The sequence below is a fragment of the Zalophus californianus genome, chromosome 16, assembly GCF_009762305.2.
Source record: "Zalophus californianus isolate mZalCal1 chromosome 16, mZalCal1.pri.v2, whole genome shotgun sequence".
Classification (NCBI taxonomy): Eukaryota; Metazoa; Chordata; class Mammalia; order Carnivora; family Otariidae; genus Zalophus; species Zalophus californianus.
The window spans coordinates 973125-985221 of NC_045610.1; the positions used below are offsets into that span (position 1 = coordinate 973125).

At 60.4% G+C, this 12097-nt stretch overlaps 1 protein-coding gene across 1 annotated transcript in view; it reads right to left on the minus strand.

The window, feature by feature from the left end:
* Positions 1-5033: 5033 nt before the first annotated feature.
* The window catches only part of WSCD1 (WSC domain containing 1), a 33636-nt gene continuing 26572 nt past the window's right edge, over positions 5034-12097 (minus strand). Inside the window, 4 exon segments of the mRNA XM_027567929.2 lie at positions 5034-10342; positions 10344-10397; positions 10399-10421; positions 11434-11634. Of these exon segments, the coding sequence (XP_027423730.1) occupies positions 10067-10342; positions 10344-10397; positions 10399-10421; positions 11434-11634 (554 nt within the window). The 3' untranslated portion in view covers positions 5034-10066.

A 12097-nucleotide genomic window follows, 5' to 3' on the forward strand; every position in this document is an offset into this window, starting at 1 on the left:
GGCACGCGGCAGGTGCTCATCCAACGGCAGCTGGGGCCTTCGGAGCTCGAAGAGGCTCAGCACACCTGCGGTCCTTCTGGACGGGGCGTGGGACGCGCGGCTCTCGCCCGGGAGGGCTTCACGCGGTTTTCACCACCCCTCTCCCCAGCGGGCAACACATGCATCCTACGACCTTTCTTCCAGGACCTTTGAGATTTTCGCTGCAAGTGGTAAAAACACATCAATGAATTTCCCCCATGAATATTTATTGAAATGGCACTTTTAATACAGAGCCATTTTAGTGAAACTCCCAGGAAAAGCATTTTGTGCAGCCATTGATCTTAAAATATTTACTACGAATATGCTCATCTTGGAAATATCACACACTGCTTCTTATTATCTGTCCTGGATGGATCCGCAGGGATTTGGCCCACACGGTTTTACAAGCCGAGCGGTGTTGGCGAGATGACCTCCTGGGCAGCGTTCGGCTTGCCTTCCTCCCGACCCCCAGTGTGTGGGTTTCTGCCGCTGCTCGGCAGGTCTCGGGTTCACGAGCAGCTGGTGGGGGTGGGGCTAAAGACGCACCTGTAACCGGTGAGCTCTGAGGACAGACACCTGGAGAATCAGGGACACAGGGGGTCATCTTGCCTGACGCCCTGACTTACCCACGAAGGTGCCCTTCAGATGGGGGCCACTTCCCAACCCCGCCCACTGGATCGGCAAAACTGGAGGGGATCAAGAAGCCGCGAGGCCCAGGAAGATGCGGGGAAACAGGCATTTCGTATGTTCTGACGGAGATACGGATTGCTACAGGGTTTTTGGAGATGAGGCCACCGATACCCATCACGGTTAGAATGCCATCCAGCCTCTGAGCCAGGATTTACCTTTGGGGGTCTGTCCTGCAGACCTCAAGGTGCTCGTCTATCAATGTTCACGCAGAGCAATCCTTGTTGCAACAGGCCGGCAGCGGCCCCAGCTAGAAACAGCACGCGTCTCCATCCAGCAGAGAATTGTGAACAAAACGCCTCCTGCTTGCGTGGACCAGCGGTCTCTGAGGACTGCTGACTGCTCACTTGGTGTTAGCCTGCACCTCCAAAGTATGGATTTTTATGTGTGTGCACGAATATTATAAGCGTAGGATAAGCAAACGGAAACTAGAAAATTTAGACAGATGAGATAAAACATTGAATATTTTTTCCTTGTGCCAGCAGAGCATATGTGCCCCGCGTTGGATGCTTGCTGGAGGATGTTACGCCACGTTCCCACGGCGCACCATCAAGTGGAGACGAGAAAGACAGAAAAGTCCGTGCGTTGTAGGACCCCGTTGTTGCAAAAACACACGATGGCCTTCGAAGTTCTCATATGTCGGTCTGTAGACAGCTTTATGGCTATAGAGACGCAGATACGGATGCACACACGCACCTTGGGGCGTTCGCACGTGGGCACCGCACAGTGAGGGTGCGCGGGCCTCAGCCGTCATCCCTGGAGCCACGGCGGGGGCTGGGCAGCGGGCAGGAAAATATGATATTAAAAAGATACTAAAACCGAGAAAATATTCGGGATGTAATGCCAAGTAGGAAAGAAAGTAAACCCCCGTGCATCGTTCACACGGGAGGGCACCAGCGTAAGAAAAGGCGCCCGCCGGTGACAGGCGCGAGGTCCGGGATGAGCCCTAGTCAGTGCCCTGAGCAGGGGAGACCCAGCCCCACCCGGACGCATCCTCTGCCGGACGCAGCGGCCTCAGGGACGGTCCCACGGCCCTTGGCTTCTGTGCCATTTGAGGGGAAATTGAATTCCAGTCCTAGCACCCTTCCGTACATCTGGAACTCTGTCTTGGAATTACATGCTAATAAGACGAGGGAGAGGGGACATGGAGAGTTCCCCTAAAGATCACACTCCACGCCCTGGGTCCCGTGGGGATGGCGCGTGAGGCAGAGGGCAGGCGGGCCCGTGCCCGGCGTGATGTCGTGGCAAAAGCAAGGAGCCTGCAGCTTTCTCTGAACATCTCGTTAGACTCTGTGTCCATCAGAGGTGACCGGCTGGCGGGAAGGTGACCGTGAAGGTCTCCCACGGAGAGCCAAGCCCTTCATTATCTGACGGAGGTTAATGTGGCCGTGGGAGAGGGGAGCCCGGGGGCTGTGTGGAGAGCTGTTTCTGCGGGTGAGTGCGTGGAGAGCCCCCCATGTCTGACCAGACTTTCCCGGCCTCGGGGCCCCTCCCAGGCTGTGTGGGGAGCAGACAGTTGTCCGCGTTTGCACGGATACACGGTTGGAGGGCGAGCCTGCAGGAAGGGAGCCCCCAGCCCCCAACGCCAGGCGGTGCAGCAGGATGCTGAAGGCCGCCCTGTGCGGGGAGGGGTGGGGGTGGGGAGCAGCCGCGGGTGGATGTGTGGGGACCCCAGTGCAGGAACAGGGTTCCCAAAGGGGCCGCCTTCTGGCACCCGTGCCCCCACGTGACCCCTCCTCTGGGTGCGGGCTAGACCTGGTGACGTCCTTCTAGCCAATGTAACGCAGCAAAGGCAACAAAGTGTTGGGACTCACGGGGCTCGTCACAAAGACTCACACCCTGTACCCCCTCCCCTCCTCACTCTGATGGGGCGAGCTGCAGGTGAGGGCCTGACGGGGAGGTCCTCCTCCTGCGAGGAGTCCTGCCCACAGCGGCGTGAGAGGCTTGGCGGTGAGCCCTCTCGCCGTGGAGCCCTCAGAGGAGCGTGCGGACCGGCCACCTCCCCGTCGCAGCCTCAAGAAGGTCTGTGGGCCACAGGACCCACGTAAGCCGTGCCTGATTCCCAACCCACATGAACTCTGAGTCCGTGGCTCTAAGTTATGGCTGTTTGGGAGTGACTTGCTGCACGGTGATCAGTGGATCACTAACGGTGACGTTTGCTGCTGGGGTGGGGAGGCAGACACCTGCATTTCCCACCCTGGCCCCCTCGTCTGGGCGGTGGGGCTGGGGGAGAAGCCCGGTGGTCCCCCGGGCGAGCATGTGTGCGTGGTCTGGGGGCTGCACCGCATCCTTCCTCTCCTCGTTACGTATCCAAACAGACTCGCCCTCCTGCTGCCCTCAGGAGAAAGGGGGGCGTCTCCGTTTATGCCTCGGGGCCCGTGATCGAAAGGAGGCTTCCGTTTAGAAGAAAAAGCATTGCTGTAGGTTTGGGGCTCAGCGTCAGGTACCAAGCGGCAGAACCAGGGGCAAATGTGGGGTGATGCTGTTAGACCATCTTCCCGAACATCCACCAACAGGGCTTTGGACAAAAACCCTGCTGCTTTATCTCCCGTTCTGCAAACGGAAACAGGTGGTCGACCAAGAACGTGTGTCTTCAGTTCAACTCTCCGGAGAGCTGGGGTCCTGCCGTTTGTCCCCCTTGTTCTGCTGCCGTGGGGTCCTACAGCTCACCTTCATCCCCCAGCTTCTCAGCAGGCAGGTGGGGTTCAAAAGGTGTCTTCAGCCACGTCCCCCCAACTCACAAACAGTGGCCGTTTTCCTGGAAAAGTTGAAAAGCCAGATGGCTGAGGATTTTCAGGCATCCCTCCTTCCTTCCCCCCTGATATTTGCCTCCCACGTGTGAGTCCTATGCCAGGAGCTGAGGCTGGAAAGGTCCATACAAAATACAGCACTGTCCCTGTCCCTACTGGCTTAAAAAATCCAGTGAAGTAAACGTGCAAAAGGGCTTTTCGCGTGAATTGAAAATGGTGATTATTTACCAAAATTAAAACATGACGAATGGAAGGAATATACAAAAATTATTTTAAGAGTATTTGATGTTTTTCCATGGCACTGTGCATTTCTGGGAAGACCTGACAGAAACGGCTCTCGAGTGAAGGTCTGGCTGTTGTGATGTTGCTGGTGAGGCCAGTGTCCCAAGCAGGTGCAGACGTGGTGCTTTTTCCCCAGAAGATGTGGACAGCATCCGGAGAATTGTTGAACATCCAAGCCGGGTGAGGTCTTAGAGAGTTCTTCTTTCAAATTTCTCAGGTTTGTTTTTTTTTAACGAAGAACTGGAGATTCAGAGAGGAGAAGACACATGCCCATCTGCTGGCGATGCTCGTGGTCCTCTGAGCTGATTTTCGTGGTCAGGGATCCGGTTCTCATGGCAACTGGTTAGGAAAGCACTTGCTCAGCTTTTCCTTCCCTGAATTAAGCCCAAACGATGACATGCCCAGGAGGGCGAGGTGTGGACAGCAACGAGCATGTGTGCGTGGTCTGGGGGCGGCAAACAGACGGGAAGATCAGAGGTGGTCAACGCCCAGCACGGGGCCGGGCTGGTGCCTTAGAAAGGCAGGCGTGTCCCACCGGTAGTCTGTGGAATTGGGGAGCAGGGGGTGGACTTGGGGTGATTCACAGGGTCGTTGGCTGAGGTCCCAAACCTGGGGCTGCCAGGAAGGTCGACCCCGCACCATCCTTCTCTTCTGTAATGAATGCAGAGCCGTCAAAACTCCGATGAGGACCAGAACCACGAAAGAGACCACAAAGTCGACAAAGAGAGAAACTGACACCCAAGGAGATAGAGTTAACAGAGCACTGAGCATATTTAATGTCCTCGAGTAGATGTGAAGGGGCATCATCCACAAAGCCAGTGCAGATTGGCATAAAAATCAATTAGAAGTTCTAGGAATTAAAAAAAAAACCCACATAATTATGGAAATTGACAGGTAGGTTAACGGGAACTGTATGCAGTGAAGAGCAAATGATGATTTTTGAGGATCAAAGGGCAGGACCCTTGCAGTGGGATCGAGACAGCAAGTGTGGGAAGCAGCCTGCCGCGTGCTAATGGATGCAGCCGGGCTCCGGAGTCCCGCCGCAGGGAGTGAGGAATTCGAGAGGGACGCTGGGGGGAGGGGCAACGTTCAACTCAAAAATAGTTAATCATGTCCTAAAATTAAAGTCCAGATTAAGAAAGACCCACTGTGTGCTGTGCAGGATGAATTAAAAAGGAGTACAGAGGGGCGCCTGGCTGGCTCAGTCGTTAAGCGTCTGCCTTCAGCTCAGGTCATGGTCCCGGGGTCCTGGGATCGAGCCCCGCATCGGGCTCCCTGCTCGGCGGGAAGCCTGCTTCTCCCTCTCCCACTCCCCCTGCTTGTGTTCCCTCTCTCGCTGTGTCTCTCTCTGTGTCAAATAAATAAAACCTTTAAAAAATAAAAAAAATAAAAAGAGTACAGAGTGGCCACTGTGGACTGGGGATGCGGCCCTGACTCGTGGTGACGTGGGTGTAACCAGACCCCCCCCCCAGACGACGCCCCCGAACACACACCACACTCAGTGCAGACCGGTGGGGAGCAGAAAGTATGGATTTTTGGGCTTTTCCCACATGGGTGTTGTGGTGGACAGACCCCGAGTTGGTCACCAGGGATCCCCACCTCCTGGGGTTCGTGCTTTCGTGGGACCCCCGCCCCCAAGTGGGGGTAGGGCTGTGACGTGCTTCCGTCTGGTGGATGCGGCAAAGTGACGGGACGGCCTTCCCGGGATCATGTAGTCGATGTGGGAGCCCGTGCCACCCTCCTCCTGGCAGCGACATCGCGACCTTCTTATGAGAGGCCCACAGCATGTCAGCACTGTGCATGGGCCAGAGGGACTGAGGGCCTCAGTCCTACAACCACAGAAACTCAATTCTGCCAGAAATGGGGGTGAGACTGGGCACAGACACATCCCCAGTCCAGCCTCCAGCGGGAACACCACCTTGATGGCGGGCGGCCCACGGAGGTCCACCCGGATGCCCGACCCACGGGTGCCGGGGAGGGTGCCTGGCGGTGGCCTTGAGCTGCTGGGTTCGTGGCAACTTGCCACATGGCAAAGGAGAAGTGGCCCAGCTGATGCTGCTGGGGTGTGATCTCAACCTCTGGCCAACCGCACCGCGTCAGCCGGGTGCGGGGCTCAGACTGCGGGGGTGAGATCACTGAGGAACCTGGTGCCAAAGTCCGGGGTGACCGGGTGCCTGTCTCCTGGTCAGGAGGGCTGGCCCACGATGGCGGGGGCGCGCCCGCCCGTCCTGCAGGTGAACCCCCCGGGGGAGCAGAACCCTTCTGCGTCTGGGATGCCCGGGACGGAGGATGAATACCCGGGCACAGTCCCTCTCCCTGCTCCGTCTGGGCAGGTCTTCAAGTCCTGGCTACGCTCTGATAAAATGGCCCTCGGCGCTGACCTCGGGCACCCACCAAAGTGTATTCTGGCAAGGAACCAGCAGTGAGATTAATGGGGTCGCTTCCAAATGAGCTGGCTCTGCACACTTGCCCCGTCTGTGGCGACGCCTCCAAGACTTACAGGGATGCAGCAGAAGGGCGGTCAGGTGGTTTCGCGGAAGGAGCCCGCGTTCCCGCCCTCGCTCTGCATGCCCGTCCTTCCAGGGTGACCTCACGGGAGTCCCAGGTCCCTCGTCTGTGAAGTAGAGGGCTTGCGCTTTGGGCCGCTCAGCTCAGAAGCCAAATCTCTCCCCCCACCGGGGCGCATGCGGTATGAGGTCTCTGCTCCAGGAAAAGGCACCGTCCCGGGCCCCCCAGCTTGAACTGGGCCGAGGCTCAGCCTCCATCTCCATCAACCACAGACGGACAGAACCTGGCGCCAAGCCTGCAGACCGTAAGGGACAAAAGCCTGACTGAACCCGAGGGGAACAGGGGATTTATTGGCTCATGTAACAAAACCGTCCAGAGGGAAGGCTGATCGCAGGCAAAGCTTGAGCGTTCTTAACAATGCCAAGTTCCTGGCTCCTTGTGCCCCCGACCGCCCCTGCGGCAGAACCAGTGTCACCGGAGGGTGGGCCCCTCTGCAGACCCAGGGCCGCCGACCTCCCCTCCCACCAGCAGCGCACGTTCCCAACGGCCTGAGATGCCCTCCGGCCACACCCCTGTAGCTCACAGGACCATCCCTGAACCTACCCATCGCCAGAGACGGAAGGAGCCGTTGGCTTTGTCCAGCCGGGGGCCCCACCGCAGAGATGGTGATGAACGTGAATCCCCCCCAACCCCTGGAGACCAGGGCTGCTGGGGAAGGAAACGGGGGTGGGAACAGGGGGGCACGGTCCTGCCCAGCTCGCAGTCTGCCTTCCATTCCATTTCCGCCTTGTACAGGCCAACTGGTCCTGTTGGGAGCGGTGAGCAGTGTGGCCCCAGACCCATCAGTTTCCTGCTAGACCCCTGGGGATTTTCCAGCCGCAGAAAAACACGCCTGTGCCCCAAGCATTCCTGCAGCCACGGGGACCCCCCCAAGCACTCCCATCTCCCCACCCCCAGGGTCCCCCAAGAACCAAGGAGCTCCTGCCACATTTTAAGGGGAAAATGCATTCTGGTGTACAAACATTATCACATATTCATGCGCTCAGGATCTAATTTTGGCTGCAAGAGGCTTCATTACAAGATGCTCACATAATTAAGCAGCTTTCTTCCCGGGGTCTGGAAGCCTGTCTATTCTTCTGTCTCATTTACACATCACTGGGATTATCAAAAATGTGTTTTAGGTTTTTAAAATTATATATTTTGGTGTTTCCAAATTGATCCACAACGGGAGATGAAAACCATGGAGATTACACGTCTTAACACAGGTTTATGTGATTTCACAGCCTCGTCATTAAAGGTGGAATCTGCAGGAAGTAGGGTTTTGCCACAATTCTCCCCCAAATTCACACTGGCTTTTGCTCCCTGGCTGCTTGGGGCGGCAGAGGCTTGATGGGGAAGCTGAGAGCTTGAGGAGGCCTCACTTCCAGAGACAAATGGACAGCCAGAGCCCTTTCCCGTGCCTCCAGGCTCTCCCCCAGGGGCAGGCCGTGGTGACGGCTGCGGAGAATCAGCAGCAGGGCCTTTGCACGTCCTTGCTCATCGGACACCCAGGAGCACCATCCCCGTGTCGGGCGCCCAACTGTGTGCACGGACTCAGTGTGAGCCGGTGCAGGCTGACCCCGTCGTTCTGTTCTTCTGCAGGTCTGGCTGAGGTGCCCTGGAAGCTGCCAGGCTGTCTGAGCAGCTAGCTCTCCCCCGGGAAGGAAGGGAGGTCTCTGGGCACCTGGCAGCAGGAAATGAGCCATCTACCGGGGTGAGGCGCAGGCTGTTGCTGTCCTGACTCCAGGGTGGGCAGGAGAGTGGAAGGCCTGAGGGCCAGCGTGGATTGGCCCTGCAGCCGCACCTCTGCCCTTCCCAGCCTCCCTGGAGTCCGGGTTTTCTCCCCGAAGTCTCCCGGGCGGCCGGGAAGAGTGAGGGCCAGATCTGGGAGCCAATCTCAGGAGGCAGCCAGCATCCGGCCCTCCATCCCCTCGAGACTCTAGGGTTGCTTGGGGGGCGCAGGTGTCCCTTGGGCCGCCTTCCACAGCAGGTGGGGCCTCGCGGCAGGTCTCACCTCTTCCTACGACACCAGAGACACCGCTTTATGAGGGGCCGTCCCAGCGTCAATGGCGGAGCCAGAGCCGTGCCAATAAACATTTAGCAAGACCCGGCGTTTCCAGCGTTAAGCCGAGAGCGGCTGTGGGAGGGCCCGGACAGGCTCAGCACCAGCGTGGGTTTGGCGGAGCCGACGGGTGTGGAGGCCTCCCTCTGAAGAAGGGCAGCCCGCTGGGCCCCCCAGCCACCTGCCCTCACTGTGGTGGCTCACGGCTTCCTGCAGCTGACGGGGGGTGCAGAGTCAGGACATTCCAATGCCGGTTTCCCCAAACCTCTCCCCGTTTACTTCCCCTGGTGCAGCTTGGCTCAGGTCGCGGGAGGTCAGACCAAGGGGCCCAGCCACGGTCACCCGAAGCCTGGAGAAGCTGCCGAGGGGCCCACCCACCATCACCCACCTCGCAGGGGTCCACCCCCACCCCCAGACCGGAGCCCTGGTCTGCACGGCCTCGTTCTGAACCCGAGGGTCGGCTTCTGAAGGGAGCTCTGTCCCTCCAGGCTGAGCACCAGGCCACCGTGAGGACTGTCCCTCTGTGTCCCCACCTCTGTCCTCACCCACCACCCCATCCCCGGCTGCACAGACTCAGACACACACGCCCCACACCCGTTCTCCAAGCCTCTGAGCCTTGGCTTACACTGTTCTCTCTGCCTTAATGCCCTTCCCTCTGCTCCGCTGGGGAAGCTCCTACAGATTTCTCCGGACCAGGGCATGGAGACCCTGAGCGCACGCACACTCCTCTGCTCCTGGGTTAACTCCTGTTTGTGATCAGCCTCCCCTGCCCCCCGAGGCTGCGAGCTGGGGCGGGGGGGCCTTCCTACCACTCCCCCCGACACACACACCAGCGGGCTAGCACACAGCAGGCTGCGGCGTCCATGAGGGCCCTTCCTCCAGGGGTGAGTGAGTAAGACATCAACCTCACGCAGAGACAGAGGGCGTGGTAACGAGCCCCAGGGACCGGGCGGGGGGTGAACACTGAGGGTTTGGCCATGGCCCCTCCCTCGAGGGTTGTGTGGATGGGGGACATGGCCAAGATGGGTGGGGCCAAGTGATCCCCAAGACCCGTCCCTCCTGGGTCTCCCCACGTGCACCCCAAGCCCCCCCTGCAGGCCTGTGTGCCCCTTGGGTCCAGGGCTCCCCTGGAGGCCAGCCCCTCTGGCCCCATGCCCCCTCTCCCTCACACCCCGCCTCTGGGACACGGGAGGGAAAGGCGAGGCAAGGGGGCCCCTCCAAGGAGTGCTGCCGTTGGACAGGGTGGGGGGTGCACAGAGCTGTGGCAGGTCCTGAGGTCAGTGTGCAGCGGTGGTGGGGGGTCGACTCTGTCGAGTGCTGCCAGCCCGTTTGCAGAGAAGGGAAACGTAGAGCTGCGCACCGGGATGCCTGGTGGCCACGCTACACGTGTTCATGGGGCATCTGATGTGCCGTCAGGGTCGCGGGGTCCAGCAGCATCCGTGAGCTCATGCCCACGCTGGGGTGCTCGCTGCCCACGGCGCCAATGCCCACCTAGCCCTGCGTCCGGGGGCGGGGACCCTGGCAGCGAGTCTGCAGCGCGAAACAGGAAGCCGGACTGGGAGCGCAGCGTGCACGGGCAGGCCGGCGTCTGCAGGTCTGAAAGGGTCCAGCCCAGCCCGCGTGGCCCACAAGCGTGCAGACGTGTCTGTGAGCACAGAGGGGACCTGTGGCGGCTCCAGCAGCTGGGCCCCAGCGAGGCTGCGGGGCAGCGCCCGGGCCGTCATCTGGGCACGTACTCGCCCGGCAGCCCGGCCCCGCCGTGGTCACGCAGCGCCTTGTCCACCGTCCGGATGTAGCCGTCGATCAGCGCCCTCATCTCGGGGGTGAAGGGCTCAGGGTCGTGGGGGCGCCGGCCGCGCCGCCGGAAGCTGCCCTCCTTGTTGTTCTCCACGCACAGCAGCCGCTCCTCACTCACGGACACATTGAGGAAGGCCACCATCTCCCGCAGCTTGGGCAGCAGGCTGTGCCGCAGCTCCTCATAGTGCACCACCAGCAAGCCGCTTGCCGTACCGCAGCCAGTCTAGCACGTGTGAGGACCACCACGCCGCGTAGACTGCGCACGAAGTCCGGCCACTCTGCGCGGGAGAGAAGGCGCCCATCAGGCCCGCCTCCTGGGCGCTCGGGGCGGGGAGGCGAGGGCCCCACGGATGAGGCCCTCCTGACGACCCGCGGGCAGTAAGAGCAGCACCCCCGGGCCAGCCTGGGTCACGTGGCTGTGGCTGCATCCATGGCCATGGCAGCACCACGTGAGGACAGACGTGGACGATGTGTGCCAAGAACTGGTCCCCTCTCTCGTGGACGGTGAGTGCCATGACCGCTGGGCCCACGCTGGGGCAGGGAGAGCCACAGGGCCCACGTGGCACAGTGGTGTTAATGACAAGTGGGAAATGGGATGACCCTCATCCACCTTCACCTGTCCTGGGTGATCGGGATGAGCAGGGGTGCGGCGAGGACGCACGCAGGCCCGATCGCCTGCCCCGGGGCCTCCTGTGAAGCTAAGTGAACCTGGTCCCTGCCTGATGCCGACCTGTCTCGTTGGGGGCAGGGGGGGTGGCCAGTCTACCCTGTGACGCTGCCGGGCAGCCGCCACCTTTTGCGGATGATCTATTCCGTGAGATTTCTATCCTAGTAAATTACAAGGCTGGTGGGCTTTTTGTTTTGGTGGGAAAAGGTGCAAATGTCAACAAGCATTGCTGGTGTAACTATCCAGGCCGCACACCTCAGATGCCGTGAAGAGCCTTCGCTTTCCCTGGTCTTCAACAATGACTCCAAGATAGAGACCACCCTGCTGTCTCAGATGAGTAAACCGAGGCTCACAAGAGCCAAGGAGGGACCAGAGCTCAGCCTCCCGCATCCGGGGAGTCAGCAAGGGGCAGGGTCGGCTGGAGGCCACGGGAGGCATCAGCCGGGGCCGAGCCTGCAGGGACGGGCCTGCCTGCCCCACGGCCTCGCACCTGCTGGATGCAGCTTCCCTCTGACAGCTCCATGCCCTAACACTCGCCCCCCAGACCCGTGTCTCGGCCACACTGTGGGGCGGGTCGCCCCCTCCCCCCTCCCCGCCACGGGCTGCCTGCCCCTTTTGCCTACCTTTGCTCTTCCAGTTTCGGTCGGCCGCGTAGCCCAGGTGCCCGGCACACTTGCGGTTGAACTCGGCCACCAGGGACCTGTATGGGTTCCGGATCAGCAGGATGGCCGAGTCGAACATCTCGATTTCCCTCCGGCCGCTCTCGTGGGTCTTCACACAGATGGTGCGCCGGCTGCGCCAGTGGTCCTTCTCGCCCTTGAACCCTGCGGGGAGAGCGGAGGCCCCTGAGGATGGCGTCGGGCCCCTGCCACGGCAGCAGGCAGAGCTGAACATGCCTCCGGGAGACCCCAGAAGTCGGGGGGCAGGGGCCTGACACCCCTCTGGACGCTGGAGGTGCGTGCATGTGGGCATTTGCATGGAGATGTCCCCCAAGCACCACAAACAACCCACGAGTTTGTGGTGGCTGCAAGTGTGGCTCCGAGTGGCTACGAGACTTGCCCAAGGTCACACCGCAGCGCAGGGCTCTAGGCACATGGCATGTGTGTCCCTGGGAGGCCTGGCTTCCACCCCCTCCCCGGCAGTGGGGGCGGGATCCCCGTCACCAGGTGCGAGGGCTGTCAGACCTTATGCTGTGGTCCTGCAGCGGGGCCCCCCGCCCTCCCCACCGTAGCAGAGTCACACAGGTCAACAGGACGCTTGTGTGCTCGTTCTGCGGTGGGCTTCACG